This window comes from Haplochromis burtoni, unplaced genomic scaffold, assembly GCF_018398535.1.
Source record: "Haplochromis burtoni strain Fernald_Lab_line unplaced genomic scaffold, NCSU_Asbu1 Contig_22, whole genome shotgun sequence".
NCBI classification, from domain to species: Eukaryota; Metazoa; Chordata; class Actinopteri; order Cichliformes; family Cichlidae; genus Haplochromis; species Haplochromis burtoni.
Genome location: NW_024582383.1, coordinates 2,342,558 through 2,362,126, shown reverse-complemented (window position 1 = coordinate 2,362,126; position 19,569 = coordinate 2,342,558). Strand labels below are relative to the sequence as shown.

At 41.1% G+C, this 19,569-nt stretch overlaps 1 protein-coding gene across 15 annotated transcripts in view; it reads left to right on the top strand.

Moving 5' to 3' along the window:
- Positions 1 to 19,569, top strand: part of LOC102308027 (neurexin-3b) — a 317,322-nt gene that overhangs the window by 60,842 nt on the left and 236,911 nt on the right. For all 15 annotated transcript variants that reach the window (XR_006054139.1, XR_006054138.1, XR_006054137.1 and 12 more), the window contains one exon: positions 18,862 to 19,163. Coding sequence is in view for 12 of the 15 variants with exons in the window: in XM_042218692.1 (XP_042074626.1) it covers positions 18,862 to 19,163 (302 nt within the window). In the remaining 3 variants the exon portion in view is untranslated. The remainder of the gene's footprint in view (positions 1 to 18,861; positions 19,164 to 19,569) is intronic.

The following is a 19,569-nucleotide window of genomic DNA, read 5'->3' as shown; positions in this document are numbered from 1 at the left end:
CACTTCCCACGACCTAAATCTTCATTACATTCTCATTCGTCTTCCATCTGCTGCTGTGCTGATGGTGATTAACACATAAAAGAGTGTGAGATGTGTGATATGGCATACACTCAGCATATTGTGTGCGCTTTACCCCCCACCCCCCAACCTGACTTGGATTCTGCAAGAGCGCTAGCCTTTGAAGTTGAGCTGTAGAGAAGAAGAGAGGGGAGCGGGCGGAAAAAAGACTCCTATATTCAGAATGTAGTGTTGCCCTCAGGGGCGGACGGGAATATTCATGGCGCCACTTGTTTCAAGTTTGTTGATTTAGCCAGTATTTGATTTCCCCTCTTTGCTTTTTCTTTTCTTGGCAGTGTTTTTACACGGCTTGTGTTTGCTCAAGAAAATGCTGTGATTACCTCTTTAGCCCAGAGTCAGACCCTCATCATCATTTTCGCATAGCAATCTGTGGCAATTGCAAAGCTCCGCTTTTGACCTTTTACGCCATCAGCTTGTGTCCTGTTGGGCCGCCGCGTTTAGAGGCGATGGTTACTGTGCTTTTTGAAATCACGGTGAGCAAGTCACAGTATTACTTTTGACTCTTTGCTGTGATTGATGAGAAGAAAAGGCAGAGCCTAATGTGAGCACAAGCATACGTAAACTGAAACGCTTTGCAGCCAGGCGACTCAAGTTTGAGATGATGGATTTATCCCAGCAGCAACACTCCCCGCAAACATGCTACATATAAACCTGGGGAGTGATTAGTTAAATATTCCCCCTGAGCTTGCAGGTGAATCCAATATAAGAGCTAAATAATGGGCTAATTTCAGCCTGGTGTTCATCTATTATATGTTCACTGTTTGGCTTTTGTGGCTTCGTGGTAAGGCTGAGAATGTTTTTTTTTCTGGCATCCAGGTTTAAGTTTAAAGAGGCTGCTAATGACATCTCAGCACACTGACTTGGACACAGTGTGTCTTTTGTCCTGTCTTCCTCCCCTCAACACCAACCAATCACAGCAGATGGCCCCGCCCCTCCCTGAGCCTGGTACTGCTGGAGGTTTCTTCCTGTTAAAAGGGAGTTTTTCCTTCCCACTGTCCCCAAGTGTTTACTCAAAGGAGGTCATTTGATTGTTGGGGTTTTTTCAGTATTATCGTAGGGTCTCACTGAATTGAACCGACCTGAATAACCTATGCCCATCCAACACCGTGCACGCACTTCCTGTAGCAGGAAATTGAGGCTCCTCTCCTCACTGCTGTGGACTGTCTTGGCACATTAACCCTTTGAATCAGAGTGTGGAAGAAATCCTGCTCTTTTTGCAGAAACACCTTGGAAAAGAGACACAGCAAAAGAACTGTCAAACAGCTCACCGTTCTCTCCCTATGTTCTTTCAGAAATAAAGCTTTAAAGGAAAGAATCACTGTTTTTTTCTCCTTTTTTTGAAAACCTCTTCCTCAATACTGCTGAGAGGAAAAAAGGCTGCTCACAGGCAGCGTTTCTCCAGCTTGTATTGTGGTTGGGGGTCAATTGTATGTCCACAAATGAGTAGGTGAGTTGCAGTGACACTGCAGGAATGCCTCTGTCTCTGAGAACTCGAGTTATTTATTGGTTGCTTTGCTGCTCCCTGAGTCAACGAAGACTCAAAGGACAATTTTGACTTGTTTACGAAGAATGAAAAAAAGGACTGGTTGAGCACTATGTTTGAAAATAGGTGCCCACATGCACACGTGTAAAAACTGCTTGTTTACTACGTGGAAACATCGATGTTACACAGATCCATAGGGATGGATTGACTATGCATCCAGCATGATGGGACTGCTGGATGAACCTCCACTCTATACTAAAGCGGGTGTCAGCTAAATGCCACATCATAGACCGGAACCACACTAATCGCTGCATTGTGTAGCTGTGTGGCCGACTTCTAAACGCCCTTTCCCTTCTCCTTCTCACTCTCCTTGCTGTTGATTCTCAGGGCAGCCGGGAACGTATGGCACTTATTACAAGTTAATGGATCATAAATTGAAACTGAAAGTTCTATAAAAGAGCTCCAATTCTATGCGCATGTACTCACAAACACTCACACACACACACACTGCTCACGCTGAGACTTCTTCCAAAGAATCCGACCTCAGTCTTACTCATTTGTTATGCCCAGCCGATGCCTGGTTTGAGGTCATCGTTTATGAATTACCAGCCTAAATTTACAGCCTAATAGGTTCTGGAGCATTTATGTGGTGCTCTGCCCTTCATGTCCTCTACAGGGAAGTGCTAAAATAGGCGTCAACCTCCGGAGATTTTACTTAATGGACTGTTTCAGTTACTCCTTGCTGGTGATGTCATCTGGTTGTGGTCTGTGAGCATGTCGTGATTGATATGTGTTTATGGATGCACATGGAGTGCGGCAGCGGTCCCAATTTGCGGGTGGCACTGTTGTGAGGATTTGATTTGAGTCCAGTGAAATGGGGAAAATGGTTTAATGTTGAGGTTTGATGTGGATGACTATATCAGCTAATAGTGAATGACTGAGTTCATTGATCTTTACCTCTCAGCCATGAAAGATTGATGGGCGAGTGTGTGGCGTGGACACCCAACTTTTTCAGTTTGATAATTCGAGAACGAGGCAATGTAGGATTTTCACATTGATACCATACCTGCACCTACTAAACATCCACTAAAAATCTCTGACCTTGACCTCAGAAGCTAGATCAGGTCATTTACTAATTGGAAGGTTGGGGTTTGATCCCTGTTCCAGCTACAGTTTTCATGCCAAATATCTTTGGGCAAGACACCCCAAGTTACTCTCTGGTGCATTCGTCAGAGTGTGTGTGAATATATATAATATATATTAAATAAAAAATAGCTAATAGATAGGAAAACATGATTGCATGAATGGGTATGAATGGGTGTAAATGGATGAATGAGGCAAAGATCTATAAAGCCGTTTGAGTGCTCAGTTAGAGCTGAAAATATAGACGAACCAGTCCATTTAGTGGAAACCAGTCCATTTCGTGCTGTTGGACTGTCGTTGTTGTCGGTGGAGAAGTCGCACACCTCCACAAACATATCCACAGCCAGACGTTGCTTTTGTTTGAAAATGTTAAAATATTTAAATATGCATTTAAAATATGCAAATATATTTTCACGTGGTTTATCTCCGTGCAGTTCAAGAGGAAGCTCAAGCTGAAGCAGCTAGCCCATTTGTAGCTCCGATTGAAAGGCCACAATTCCCTGGATCATCAGCTACATCACATTAAATGTGTCTCTGTGAATAATTGCAAATCACCAGTGGTCATCATGATGGTTCAATGGTGTGTGGTGTTTACAACATGTCCGATTAGATGGGTTCTTTTGGTTCCTCCAGCTGTCTCATTAGATACGTGATTTGAAAGCTGCTTTCATCTTCAGTGGCATCCAGTGAGGCACGCAAGGGTTCCCTATGATTCGCTCAAGTATATACCCGAAGTATAGCTGAAGGAGTAACAAACTGATGACCAAGCAAGTGGACAAATGAGTGAACGCACTGAGACGAGTACTGTGGTTTTGACTGAGATGCATCATGTGCTGGTGAAGCAAAGCCACCGAACAAACTGCTGAAAGAATCTGAACGAATATTTTACATCAACAGAAATGTTGAAATAAATCAACTGTGTCCAAAATATTTTGCTCATCACTACTCCTCTTCTCCCCAGTGCTCATTAATGTTTCAGATAAGGCACATGGATGTTCAGCGTTTGACAAAGTACATAAGAACACGCAGATGCGCAAATGTCCAATAAACATGAACCACGAGGACTCGTGTTCGTCTAATGGCGATTTCATGAGCTCATTGGAATACTTTAAATTCCCCCAATGAGATTAAGAAACCAAAAAAGGCATTGCACCCCTCCTTTGTGCTCCTTTTTTTATTTTATTTTACCCTCCTCCTTGGCCGGCATCCTCAGCGTAAATTAGCTTCTTGACACGAGCTCTCTCACATAATTCCACAGACATTTAAATAAACTGTCATAGCCATCACCATCATCATCATTCCCATCGCTATCCACTCACCCAAATAATGGAAGTGTGTAAAGTGTGTGTGTGTGTGTGTGTGTGTCTGTGTGCACGTGGATGTCTTTATTTGTTCTCTCACCACATGGCCATTGTGGTACAATAGTCAATTAACAGTCTGAAGTGGAGGAAGCAGTAGCATAATAAAGCTAGAAACCACTTAGGTGGATACGACACTAAAGCTAGCTCATATTCTTTCTGGACTATCAATTCAGTGAGCGTGCATCACTCTTAGCTCCGTAAGTACCACCTCACATACGCGCACCATTATACTAAACCCAGCTGTACTCAAACCTCTCATCCATCTGGGTTAGCCTGTGATCGAGGAAAAGAGTCATACTCACCACCGGCTCTAACTGGTCAAACACAGATGCGCGCGCTCATGCAGATTCCAGAAATAGACATGTGGAGTGATAGCCTGCAGATTGGAGCTGACCAGTCTACCATACAGCCAGCTGTCCCACAGGAATTGGCATTTACTTAGACTGGTGCACACACAGTCGCACACACACACAAACATACACTTGTGTTTGCATGAGTCACGTGAGTTTCAAGTCTTATGATGACAGCTTGTTCTGGATTGGTGTTAAAACAATACTGAATCAAAGCTATTAGAGCTGTTCCTCATCGTAGAACTCTTTTGAAATGTTTTTATTAAGAAGTAGAAGCTAAAGAGTGTCAAAACTGAAACAGTATTTAAGTATTTAAGTTTTCTATATGTGCTAATGGTAAGGCTTCAGTTGATTGTAATGACAAGTAGTTGAATTTATGTCTTTAATGACGAATAGAAACTACACTTGCACTTGTCTTTTTTAATCATTTGCACCGGACACTACACAAAGTTATTTCAAATGTGATATTAAGAATAGTAAATGGACATAGTCTCAGGATAAAGAAGGCTTGAATGTTTTGCTGACTTTATGACAAAATGTTTTGCTGTCGTTAGTTAAAAAACCTGAAAGTTTTAAATGACACTCGTGCTTTTTCTAACAGAGCTAGCCGACTGTGCAGCTGGCTACTCATTCCCTTTTTGTTTTTGCTGTTATTTTTTTTTCTTGCGCCATGACACGATGTTGTAAAAATAAATAAAATATGTCAAAATTAATAGTGCTCACATTCCAAGTCCCAAATTTTGTTCTTTATCTATTTTTCTGTCCTCATTGGTAAGAAATTAACGACTGAGTTTGTGAAGTGGCTCCAAGGCTTGAGAGGATCCTTTTCTCTTTAATTTTAGAATAGACCGGCCCTTGGATACATAACATGGCTTCTCGCTCTTTACACCGAAAGCTGTTAGCCTTATCTGTGCTGATGAGATATAGATGTATATGTTGTTTTTGTGCGTGCACCTAACCCATGCTTGTCCCATCGTTAAACTGAAATATGTTTGAAACAAGGATCTGCAACTGTGCTAGAAGCAGACAGACTCCTCCCTCTAACAGGGGGATCTGATCAAAACAACGGGGGGTCTAAACAAAGATGTAATTTGTTGGTTAACTTGAATGATTTCTCGAAAATTCGATCAAGTGAGTAGCCAAATGAAGCCAAACACCAGGTGTACGCTGATGTCTCAGTAAAAGTGCCTTTACTTTCAGTTCAGCTCTAAAATACTTTATTCAGGCTTGTCAGTCAAAGTTCTGGGCTAAAACACAAGGACACTTAAAAGAAATAAAACAATTCAGATGCAGAGATTCAATAAGCTTCGAGCTACAATTCATATCATGGAAATATAAATGCTAATGCAATCTCTTTTGTGCATGCAATGTGAAACACAAAGCACTGCAGTGAGTCATTCCTTTCTCAAATTTCTGGAACCAGCCTAAAGTTGTTGATGTAATGTCCTTAGCCCAATGAAAATAGGCCACTGAAGTCCATGAGGTGTTCACTAGTGTGTTATTCAACTAGCAGTAGGCCTTCTGGCATTTGTTCCTCTCCTTGTATTTTGAAGGGTCCCGTGGGAGAGTGAGCCGGTGAAAACGGAGAGAGGAGTTGGTGGCGGGGGGGGGGGAGACAGCGACAAAGAGGATGCTTTTAGTGTACCGGGCCAAATAAAGCACCTTTTCTCTGATAAAGCAGTGATGAAGCTAAAGAGAAGGAGACTGTGAGTGTAATAGAAGAGAGAGAGAGGGATTCAGGGGTTTGGTGTGAAGAAACAGGAAAATTAACTAAACCTCGTGTTTCGAAAAGACGTGTCTTCGGATCATTTCTAATGTAGTGTAGGAAAAGAAAGTCATACAACCTTGACTAAGTTGTCTCTCTGAGTATTCTTACTCTCATTCATATTCCCTCTCACTTCTCTTTGCACACTCATCCTTTCAGTGTGGTGATTTATCCCTTCATCTCCAGAGTGTCACTGAAGAGAGCCGTTTGGCTCTCCAGACTAATAACCGTCGCTGAGATGGAGAGAGGATAATGTTATTGACTTCCAAGCTAGAAAGCAGCTGGCAGTGTGTGTGTGTGCGTGTGTGTGTTTCCATGTGCCATGTACTGTCATTCTGGGTTGTATTTTTCTGTGTTGTTTAGATCTGGTGTGCGTATTTAAAATTTGTGAACATCCGTGTTGTGAAAGCTGCTTCATTCACCAGTACACCAAACAGTTAGCTATGCTGCTGCAAGCTTGCATTAGCATCGTTGTGCTAAATGTAGGCAGACCTTGCTTCACAAATAGTAAATACCGCTTTCCTCAATGACAATAATTCTGTATTTACCTCCGCATGTCAGGATCAGTTGATTTGATTGCAGCCAAACAGGATTTGCTAAAGCGGCTGACATTTGTTTTTCATAAAACACCCACTCATGTTGCCATATTTTTATTATTATCACGTGCAGGAACCTGGATCACAAAAGTTTACAGCATGTGTTTAAAAAAAAAAAAAGCTATGTATGAAACAATGATGGTCCAGATGATATGGTGGTCACACTCAAAGCACTGGAAAAACCTATGTAGGCAAGGCAAGAAAGAAGAAGAGAGATGGCAGAGTTCAGAATGAAAACTGATGCAGAGACACGGTGGCTGGGCATCCAGCATCATGTTTGCTTCCACGTGATAAAGAAAGCAGATGTGAGAGTGTGAATATGTCAAAAAATCCAAGCTCACCTTTTGCCTGTTGATGCTTTTGTGCATCTTTTTTATATATATGTCTGTGGTTGTAAACTGAGACGTACTGCATTGTAGCTTATTTACCTTCATGCTTAAAGTTTGCAATCAGCCCTGCAGTAAGGTTAAAAGGAGGAAGCTCAAGGAAGGTGAGGGTAATCCATCGCTACTCTTATCTCTTGAAGGAGCAAATCATTGCAAATGCTTGCACACACTAACACACAAACACGTGGGCGTGCACGCACACACACACGCGCTACCGAGTGAGAATCACATATTGTTTTGGCTACGGGCTGTTACTGGTTCTAGCTGGATTTAAAGCTACAGAAGGGGTTTTTTCTTCATTTTGTCAAGCTCAATGTTAAATGTGCTTCCCTGACTCGTCTCCAGCTTTGTCCCCGAATCTCATCTGCTCTCCAAGAAATAATTATTACACTCAGCCCTCACATATATTTGTAAATGAGAAGGGATATACTTCTTAGTTATCTTGCAGCCCGTGTTTCATGGTTTGGCTTGAACTAAATACTCGAATGTCTGCGTGTAACCAAATTGCTGTTTCACCGCCTTCTTAAAGCGCCACTCAACACGATTGGCTGTTGAGATTAGGTCACAGATCGAGCCTGAGGTTTGGCACCTTGCTCTTCCTCGCCATCCAAATTATATTGGCTTTGAGGGCTCTTTCACAGTGAGTCATGTTTATTTCATTGTCCCTTTTATGGCACCGCTGTTCCCCTTTTAACCCCTCGCCTCCCTGCGTGCAGCTAAATGTTCTGGCAGTACACAGGAGAGTAAGTTATGGAGGTAATAAATATTAGAAGACCTCAGCTCCGACTAGGAATGTGTGCTAATCTGTTTCAAGTGCTGTAGAGGGACTTTGCCTCTCGCCTGCTCTCATCAGTTTCATCCAGGAATTGCATTAATGCTATATTAAACAATTTAATATGTTATTTAAAAACTGTTTAGTTTTTTTTAAGGAACAAATGCAATGACCGGGAGCTGTCTCTGCTGTTTCTGGTTCCCAGTGCTGCTTCAGATCTGTGCGTCATGTCATGTTTAAAATAACAGCACAGACAAAGATCTAAAAAGCACCACCCAGTTAGTTTCTTTATAGCTGATTCTTTTTATAATGTAATTTCATGTATAAATGCAACTGTGACAGTTCATCAAACGTCTGTTTGATTTATTAGCATGTCATTCCAACAGCAGCGGTAAGATCTACACAAATCTACTTTTCTAATTGCGTATGCTGTGCAATCTTTAATCGGCGTGTCACACATTGACTCACATGCATATGGGATGTTCGGTAAGGAGGAACTGCAGAAAAAAGGCTTCACATTAAGCGCACAGTGTTGCTGTAATTACAAGTGTGAATTTTGATGTGGGCCCACAGATTTCCCATGTGGCATTGCAAATTCAGAAACTGTGTCAATATAAGCAGTAAACATACTGAGGAATCCATGAATGTCCTCGTAAATCAAAATTAACTTGCGGTGGGATTTTATTTTTGTTGTTCTCTTTTAATTTGAATGAGTACCATTTTGCAAGTGGTGACTCTCTTGAATGAAAATAACTTCTTTTTCCTTAAAGGTCTGATGTGTAACTGCTAACTGCCATTCCTGCGATGTAAAAATGATTCAGGTGCGGCTGGTGACATGTGCTGCAGTGTGAATTCACTTAATTAATTGAGGTTCTCCTGCATGTGGACAGGAGCAAAACGGCATGCCGCAGCGTTGTCATTTTAAATAGTAGCGCTCAGAATATCTACGTAGCTGTTCCACTCGTTAAACAAGTCAAATGATTTTATTAGCAAAAGCCTCAAAATAAGAGGTGACATTTGGGTTTGGAGCTGAAACCGAGAAGTGGCAGTAAAACTAATGATAAGAGTAGCGTGCAGCTTCATGCTCCGTGGCTCTATCCACAGGCAGGTTGGAAACTGACAGAGACTGATGTGGTGAGGTGGAGACACAGCCAGGCTTCTGACAGGAAAGATAATAGCCAATAAGGCAACGCCACTCTGGATGACTGACAGGCTCCAGGGAAGGCCTTGCCTTCCCGCAGTCCTGCTCCATGGAGCAAGTCTCTGCTTAGATATAAACATGATGAGTAGACACACATGCACAAAGGCACACGCTGAGGACTTCTCAATCCAAAGTGACATTTCACCGACTACACAAATTACCGAAGGACAGCTTATTATGAGTTTGTGTACTAGGGCTCAGTCTATAGTGTACATACAGTAATCCCAGTATGCTTTTATTACTCATTTTAAATTGAATTCAATTTTAATCTGATGACAATACAAAAGAAAAAGCATTATATTAACGACATGAAAGAAAAAACACTCAATTTTGATCAAACAGCATTTTACATCAAATTAGATCACGGACGGCTTTTAGTTTTGACTAAACTTTAGTTTGTAAAGATAAAAATGTCATGATAAAAAACATAAATGATTGTTGACAATTACTAACAAATTAAATATGTATAATGAATTCACAAAATTGAACTATGTCACCAACTAAAACTAGGCTGCAGAACTTGGGGGGTTATGAAACAGGCCACTGAATACTGAGCCGCAGATGGATATGGAAATGAGACAAAATCTGATTGGATGACGTGTAAAGCGTTGTAGAAATCTGTAAGAGTTAGCGATACTTCCATGTGTGCACAATCTAAAGGATTCTTTCATTGTCACAACAGTGGATGGACGTGCTGAAGTTCTTACCTCGATTACATTGAGGACCTCTGAATTCCAGCTTCAGACATTCTGCATGTTTGCTTGCTCACATTTGTGGTGCTTCTCATGAGCGAACAACAACCCCTACACAGAGGAGCAACGGCTTTGCTCTTTTATGTAGCAAAGCCATTTGATTTTAAGATAAAAGGGTTTGAGTGGACTTAGAATAAAGTATGTGTTAATTAGGGATTCCCCTACATATTGCCTAATTAACACATACTTGGCTTTTTCACTAATATCAGGCTGCTGGCATAGATGATGGCTTATAGACAAGAAGCTACTTTTAGCTGCTCCCTCATCACAGAGGATGGCCACAGTGATAGCTCCACATTTTTTTGATTTGGCAGCGTTTGTGTCTCTGGTTGGAATTGAAATAGCGACCTATTGACCTATCAAATGTGTTTGCTGTGAAACATTCATAAGAAAATCAAGACATTCTTACAGTCTACAAATCTTTAAAATAAGCTGAATGTCAAATAATCTAAGTGAAGGATGGATTGTAGTCCTTTTACTCTATTTATATCCAACAGTTTTAATCCCAAGCAGAAAACCCCTCCTAATTTTTACAGTACATGTAGCATATAAAACATATGTCAAACCAACACAGATGCAGAGTGGTGAAAGTTTATAAAGACGCTGCCATGCAGAGCAGCGGAGAATATGAAACCAATGCAACGCTCACTGCCGTCACTTTCCATTTGGGTTCAGGATGGCAGCTGTCAGGCTGACGCAAGAGTCGGCATTGGAGAGACACTCTGTCAAAGATCATTTGATTGTTAAAGGAATAATAGCGACTGCAGATGACGCCATAGTATCATAACACACACTTATAGACATTAAAAAAAACGAAAACAAAAAACCTGCAGTGCATAAAGATTCAGTCAGCATGTGACAGTATTAACCAGATGCTAAAAACACACAAGTAAAGAGCTAATGACATCAGCTAAATGTAAAACCTCAAACTGTGTCAGGATGTCAGGACTTTGAATGCATATTGCACATTTAAAGTCAGAAGCATGGCTCAGGTGTCTTTCTTTTTTTGTTTGTTTGACTAAGGTTTCCACCGTTTGCAATTTCTGTTCAGTTTCTCAATAACCATCACTGTCTGGTATGCTCTGTGTGCACGTTATAACTGCATTGTGCTGTCACACTCGGCACAAAAGTTGAAAATTAGCAAAAGGTTAAATGTGCAGCACATCTATTGAATGTTCTGCATAGGAATTAAGAAAAACAGTGCTAACTAACAGTTAATGTAGCTATCTTAGCAAAGCATTGACATTGATATATTGCTTACAGAGGCCACTATTTACTGCTTTGCACTAAATCCTTCAGCAGAACAGAGTCATGTTTTACTTACTTTTTTAAATTTAAATTTAAATAGCTTTTAACAAAGTCAATCAACTCTTATCAGTACATAAGACTTCCCCGTGATTTTAGCCAGTTAATGCCGACATATAACTTTGGAAAGCCAACGTTAAAGGGGGGCGCCATGTTCTGAGATTTCTACTCTTTATTGTATACTATCACAGACTCGTAGTGGTACTTAATAATGGGAATGCAGGATTTCTCCCTTTCTCCCCTTTGCAAGCTCATCTTCAACCTCCACCTCCTCGCTCCAGCATTCGCTCCGCACAATTGCCTCAGTTGATGGGATTGGACCTCAGGCGCCTGCCCCCATTCTTCAGACACCCTCCATCCCTCCATCGTTCACTCCCACCATTCGCACCATCCCCCGGCTGTCATTCCAGACCTCATCGCTCACTCCATGGAGACTTCACCATCAGGAGCCAATAAGGAGCTTCACACACACACACACACACAGACGTAGAAAAACACATTGAAGGTGACAGTGACTGTTTCAATCGGTAGCTGGAAAGAAGCCTCTGGTCATGTCTAAACTAATGCAGATAAATTAAACAATAAAATTTATCTGTCCAAACATTTTCAGATCCTTTTCCTTTGGACACCCAGTACAAAAGTGAAATCTTTCACATTCTTCTTTTGCCCATTTCACTGCAGCTCTGTGTTTTTTCTGCAGTTGCTTGAAGAGTAGCTGTATGTCATTCTCTCGTGGTATCATATCAAAGTCCACGGGAGAAGTAGCATTTTTAAATGTTACGCTTGAATAACTCACCCCTTTGTGGGCATGAGAGACATTTTTAGTCATCGTTAACAATTAAGTCATTATAAATTCAGAAGACACAAAACGACACAGTATGTGCACGTGATTCATTTCAGTGCCATATTCCCTCTCCTCCTAGTGCTGCTTTTTTGACTTTACTGAATCCTGAGGGGACAAAAACTTCTCTATATCTGGTAATGCTACATTATATTTAGCATCTAATTTAGAACTTTTTCAGTTGCCCTTTGACCCTTTAAGCATAATTTATACAACTATGTCGAATCCCTGCATCGTTGTTGCGTGCATTTCTACGTATGCCCTCTTGTGTCTGCGCTGCTCGGCCATCATGAGTGAAACTGAGCTGTTGATGTTGGCACTAATACACTTTGAAGTTAGTTGTTACTTTTACTGAAAAGCAGTATACTGTCCATGGCTAATAAAAGAAAAAACTCCAGAACGCTCACTACTTCATGGTGTAATAATCAAACTAGATTCTGTACAATTACAACCTATTCGATTTTTTTCAATAAAGCCTTTCTGCTTTTGCCAATCAATAATATGATCCATAAAAAAAGCATTGATGCTAATGCTGTGTTTATGGACCATATTACCAAACAGTCTGATTATGGTTGACTTCAGTGTCACTGCAACGTTAAGTCACATTTCTGATAAGGTGCTCGTCGTAGCTTTAGCTCTATGTCATAGATTTAATGCAGCACTATTAATCAAACATTAGTGCTTCCGGAAGTGCTACAGAGTAAGTTTGCATCTATATTATTAAAATAGGAAATGCTAAATCTAGCTCACATGCAATAAGTGAAGTGGTATAGTATAGTGGTAAAATATAAATTAGTTTTGCTGCTACTAATTAAAGGCATGTGGGTGTTTAAGCACATAAGACTAAGGCCTCGCCCATGCATCCTGTGTATTTTATCATCATCATTTGTAAAGTGTGATAGATAATCTGCTGTTATTTTATTATTTTTTTTATTATTTTCATAAAAATAATCAAGAACATGTCTGACAAATGGAATTTGCACTCTCATGCAGACACTTCAGAACAGGGGGAGTAACTCCAGGCCTCAAGGGCCGGTGTCCTGCAGGTTTTAGATTCTCACACCTGAATCAAATGATTAGTTCATTACCAGGCCTCTGCAGCACTTAATTTAGCCATTTAAATCAGCTGTGTTGGATCAGGAATACATCTACAACCTGCAGGACACCGGCCCTTGAGGCCTGGAGTTCCCCCACCCCTGCTACAGGACCTTGAGGGTAAATAATTGAAATAGCCCTTGGCACTGACCGCTAAAGTACTGGACTTCTAGACAGCCAAACCATGGATACACACATGACTTTATTCTTACATGAGTCTCTACAAGTAGTTTAAATGGTTTAGTATGCATATCACCAGCCAATAAAGAGAAACACCAATATCATCTCGAGCTTGCTCTCCTGGCAGTTTGTGATAATGAAATTGCCCGTCCACTGAGAATAATATGGTGTCCCGCTTAAGTGTAATATAAAAAGGAAGCTGTTTGCTCTGCTGCCATTCCATGTGCATTACTTGCCTTCCTACCAATAATGAGTCACATGCTCTCACAGTCAGGATGTTGCATTCTTTTAAGTCTGCCTCGTTTCTCCCTTCAGCAGTTTCTATTGCGTGAAGCATTTTGAAGTTGAGAGGGGTTTATTTTATTTATACTACGTGGTAAATATTGCAGTAAAATGAGCATGTACTACTGTATAAGTAATGATGGTTTTGAAACTCTAAATGAAACATGTTTTTTTTTTTTGCAGTGGGAGATCTTAGATACTAATTTAAACAAGCCATTCATTGGGGACTGTACTTTTGCAGGGATGATCTTCCGAGTGTAAAAGGTATCGTGGAAAGTGTTGGATTGGCAGAGTTATTTGTGTTTTCTGAGAGGTTAAAGGAGGTAAGGAGAGACGGGGATTTGGTGATGTGTTATCAGGTGCAGTAATGAAGAATCGCAAGCCGGAGGGACACCTCCTCACTGCTAGTCTTAACACACAGTGTCACTTTGTTTCTCTGGAGAGCCATTGGTAGCGTCTCTGTCTCTCCTTGCTTCCATCTGCCAGTCTCACTCTCCTGCTCTGGCTCTCTCCATCTTCCAATCTCTGTGTCCTTTTTTCTTTTTTTCCCATCTCAGTCTCTGCTTCCATCTCTCACATCCTTTTGTCCTAGACTCTTTTTGCTTCCGCTGTGTCACTTCTGTTTATGTTTATCTCTCTCTTTGTCTCGCTCTTTGTCAGTCTTCCTTTCTCAATCTGTGAGCGCAGACATCAAAGGCAGTCTCAGACAGGCCGTCTGCCACGGCTTCACAAGGTTACATGAAATACGAGATGAGAAAAGAAGTGTCAGGGTGACAGTTCAGTTTAACCTCTTAGATATGTCGTGTGGCATCTTTAAAGCTGTCATGAAAAGGACACACTAAATGATTTTTATGTGTAGTTTTTGTCTTGCAGATAAATCCCTGAAATCTCCCATGTGTTGCTTTTTCACTGCATTTTTGTATTCTGAATGAATGTAATTGTTGCAGAGAGTACGTCGGTCATAATTGGCCGGTAAAATATTAGCATGGAACACATTTCCCACCAAATCTCCCTCCAACATAAGCCTTTCTGACAGTGCTGCGTGCTTTTGAAGAGAGACATCACCCATGGTGCTCCAAATTCATTTGACATGTGATGGCTCACCACTGAACCAGAGCCGCACAGTCGCATAGTTAGCATTAGCCTTGCATTGCAGTAGAAAACCATATGGTTCATATTGTTTGGGGTTTTCTGGCTAATTTGGGCTAAATGTAGTCTTTTAGCAGTTTTCAAGTGATCCTGTTCTCACATATTAAGGAAGGAGGTACAAAGTGGTGATAATTTTTAGGCTCATTTTCTTTTGAGTGGATGCAACCTTGGATAATCCCTAAGAGTACCCCACAAATGCTAGTAGCAGATGCTTAAATCTTCTATGTTTAAGTTTCAATCTTCAGGCTTGTTTATCTGAAAACACAGTGCGAACATGTATTTGATGTGTCACACATCCTGTTCACTTTGCCAGTAAAGTGTCCTTGGGACTGGTGGTCATGCTTACTACCCAGCTCGCTTCCTTGTGAGGTTTGGGGGTTTGGTGGCTCTGCAACTGTAAGTGAGGATTTTTGCCACAATCACAAAGTCTCAAATCTGATTAACATCATCTGGTTTCCCTTTTATATGTTCCAAGTCTTTTTGCCAACAAACGATAAAGGGCAGTTTGGTGTCTCGCAGCGATCCTGAGTTGGCTGAAGGTTGTGGGCAGTTGTTTCATAAGACCCTTGAGGTCAGACTGGAGAGAATTCAGCGTGTGTGTGACAAGAGGAAGCGGAAGAAAATGGGAGATGGTAATGAAGGAGCTAATTGCTTCCAGTGGATTTTGAAATCGAACGCCAACCCCCAGTGCATACACCAGGCATCACACAAATGGAATATTGATGACTAAGGCGAAAATAAGAGAAAATGACCCCGCTATGTGATCAATATGAAAGCCACAGATCTGTGCAGAACATGTCTCAACAGGCAATACATTTCCCCTGGTCTTTATGGATCCGTATACACTTACCGCAAGCTTTGTATTGCTGAAGTGCACAAATAATACATATCAATTTGCACTCTCTATTATTCAGAGCAACAATGCTATATTAATGGCTTTTTACAGCTCTACAGAAACTTTGTAATTACATCATTGTAGATAACGCTGTAACATATCATAGTAAGCTTCTATTTGGAATTTACTGTCAGTGTAATTTATGATAAACTAGCTTTAACGTACACATATATACATTTCCATTCATTTTCTTTTTTGCTAGCTGTAGATTCAAACTATATAGAAACTTGTTTAGCTTTAAAAAGAAGCACAACACCTAAGCTGTAAACCTTTGGTTTGATATAAACATAGAATACTGTTGGTATAATAATAATGTTGACCTCTAATTTTAAAAGAGACATTTAAGGGACACAGTACATATATTTTGACAATAATTTTAGATCCTAATATACATTGTACCCTACTGGATTCACATGGCGGTCAGGCTGATCATTTAACCTCAAACTTCTGCCTCCATAATTATTCATTCATAATGTAAATTAAAAAGAAATGAAACTTGCACATAAGATGATGAGCACGATTACATGTTGTCTGCCATCAGTCGTTAGCGATATTAACATGATGAACATTTTGGTTGACATTGAAATGTTGACCAAAAGTTTAGGAATTGGCAACATTATGTCAATATGATACATCTAAGGCCCCTCGGTTTCCCTCATTTCTTTATATATTACTAGGAAAATAATAAAATAAATGAGAAAGTTTAGCGATTTATTGAAACGAGGGATAAATGGAAATAAATAAATGGAAGAAAAGAAAAAGCTGATTCTAATGAGCCAAGTCCATTATTTGTTATGATCACCCTTATTGTTCAACACAGCCTGACTTATTATAAGCAAGCTTTCTTGTAATTTCTTTAAATAGGTTTCAAGAATAGTTTTCCAGGATTCTTAAAAAACATTTCAGAGCTCTTCTTTGCACGTTCGCTGCCTTTTGTTCTGTTCTTTGCCAAAATGATCCCTCATTAGTAATCAGCAATGCTGAGGTCCGGGTTCTCAGGAGGCCAATCCATGACTGATCATTGTGGATGTTTTTTCATCCTGGTATACTTTTACTGTCGTGCTTATATAATAGTCTGAACAGGTGCAAAGAAACAGTCTCTCTAGGCTTGTTGTGCAATTTGAGCAGCATTCCTGAGATAGCCAACCTAATTAAAGTGTGCTGTATAGTAGAGGGATGTTGCCATGACAATAACCTTTCTACCTTAGGTCAGGGGAGAGCATAACTAGATCAGGTGTCTGGAGATGATCTAAAGGATAACACTGCTGCATGCCTACAAAGAAAGCTTGTACACAGAGGTACTTCCCGTGTACCTTTCGGTTTCAAATCACAAGTGTTCTTCGTTTAAATGCGTTCATTGCTGTGTATACAGTAGAAAGGTTGCTTAGTATTCAAGTGAGAACAGCTTCAAGGATAATTGATTTGGAAAAGTGAAAGACGCAGCATTTTATGCGTCTCAATCAGTTGGGAAAATTCAGCCCTGTAACCATTTTTGCTGTCAGTTTGCCATGCAAGAGGCCTTCAGGCAAGATGTGACAGAAGGCCCACAGAACATATAGCACTGGCTCTCTCTGATGCTAGTGTTAATGTTCAATAAAGCCAACCGGAGCGAGGGGCTAGACTCTCATTTTATTGCTGTGGATGTAAAAATCAATATTTTATTAATAATCTGAAAGTGTTTTGAAAGAAATTACGGCCCTTTCTGGGGAGCTTTTGGATGCGACATGCCGCTGTCTGTTTTTCTTCAGTTATTACAACACTATCGTTTTGATTTTGATGCCCAGCACAGTATAAAGCTTTTGCGAAGAACAATATTACATGAATATACAATCAGGCGAGCTTCTCCACGCTGTCAGTGCTTGTGTAATTTCTAAGATGAGATGCATAAAATCAGTAGAGATGGGAGGAGGGCTTTTTTTTGATCCTCCAATGTATATTCTTTTAGCTCTGTGTTGTGCTGTCTCAGTGGTAATAATGGGTTTCTATTTATTCCCCCGGCACATGGATGAGGGCTTTCACAGTTCCTTTGTTTCCTCCCATACTATTTCCTCCTGTTTCTTCGCGCAGTGCAAAGACACGAGTTTGACATCCCACAGCCTCGCTCCCCTTTTTCATTTGTTTCTATCTCAGTATTGTCGTTCTCATCCTTCCCTCCTTTCTGCCAGCTTCTCAGCACCGCTCCCTCATGTTTACATATTGCCTGATCCGAAACAACAAAACTGAAGCTCGCAGCGCTCGTGTTCTCCCCCTCTCTCCCTTTTCCTTTCTCGGCTTTCTTCTTCCACATTTGTCCATCATGACTTGTCTGCGAGTAACACAAAGGAAGAACCGCAGGACAGTGAGGAAATGAAATGACACATTGAAATGCCTTTTGTTGGCAGGTAGCATTGTAGTTACCGTCACAGCAGTGCCAGAGCAGTTAGTAGGTTTGATTCATGTTGTTCTTGAGGTTGAAATTTCTGAAAGGTGACACCTTGAACAGTGCGCCTTCGGAGGAGGAATTATGTAGTCGCTGCAGGTTGCTGTTGCCAGCTTAACACAAATGATAGTGAGGGTGTCTCTATTAGATTCACCCACACCCACATTGACCATGCAGCACAGAAAGCTACACTGAGAAACTGGGAAAACAGATTTCTAGAGTCCTCCCTTTCCCCGTCTCCAGCTGTCTCACCTTACTTATAGCGTCAATTTTTAAAAAGGGGCTCAGGAAGTCACTTTGCAACAGCCGAGTGACATAAAACTGTAAAATCAGACTAAGTTTGATTTATGCGCCCCATTAGCGGGGAATAGTGTTCCATCATAAGTAGCCTGTCTGTCTGGAGGCTGTACGCGAAACCCAAACCCACAGTCGTACAGATAGGATTTTATGATCTCAGCTGAATGATGGGATTATCATAGCTGTAATTATAGTGCATTGTGTATGTGTGTGCTTGCCTGATGGAAGCTTTTGTGCAACATGCAGCGGTTCCCTATTTACTCAGGCTGACTCACGATGAATGAAGAGAACAACACTCATGCTTGTTTCATGTTTAGGAGATTTTATAACAAACGGCAGAATAAATGCGGTAACGACCGGCTGTGGTCTTGTGGAAGAGTGCGATGAATCATAGCACGGCACCGCAGCAGGGGGCTTAGCTGCTAGACGTTAACGGCGAGCCTCGTCGTCTGTCAGAAGATGCATAACGCCCTGAAAGTAACACTTTGCTTCTTTTCCCTTTCCCATTCAGCGAGGGAGGAGAACGTGGCCACCTTCCGCGGCTCGGAGTACTTCTGCTATGACCTGTCACAGAACCCCATCCAGAGCAGCAGCGACGAGATCACGCTGTCCTTCAAGACCTGGCAGCGCAACGGCCTCCTCCTGCACACGGGGAAATCCGCAGATTATGTCAACCTGGCACTGAAAGACGGGGCAGTCTCGCTCGTCATCAATCTAGGTTCTGGCGCTTTCGAGGCCATCGTCGAGCCGGTCAATGGAAAATTCAATGACAACAGCTGGCACGACATCAAAGTGACACGCAACCTGAGACAGGTAATCGGGGGTAGCGGCGATGGACGGAGTTTGGAGACACAGTTTTGTTTTGTTGTTTTTGCTTTAGATAAGCTGCTTCTGAGAGCTTCTGAGAGGGAGCTGGGATTAAGAATGTCACTTTGTTCTGATTGGTTGTCATTCCATTGCTACAATTCAGACAGATGCCATTATACTTTTACAGAGATATCTTTTATTTTAATTCAATGTCATTGTCTAATTTCTTTCTTTCTTAGCAACTAGTCAATAAGAACATGGAAAAGCAGTTCGCAGCATATTCTAGGTACCGTCTTTCTAGGTGTTTTCCTCTCTCCTGTTTAGCGGCATATTGAACTTGAGCTCCCTGTGTTGTCAAATTAAAGTTATCAGATATTTCTGTTTTGCTTCACATTCCTCTAAGATGACACTT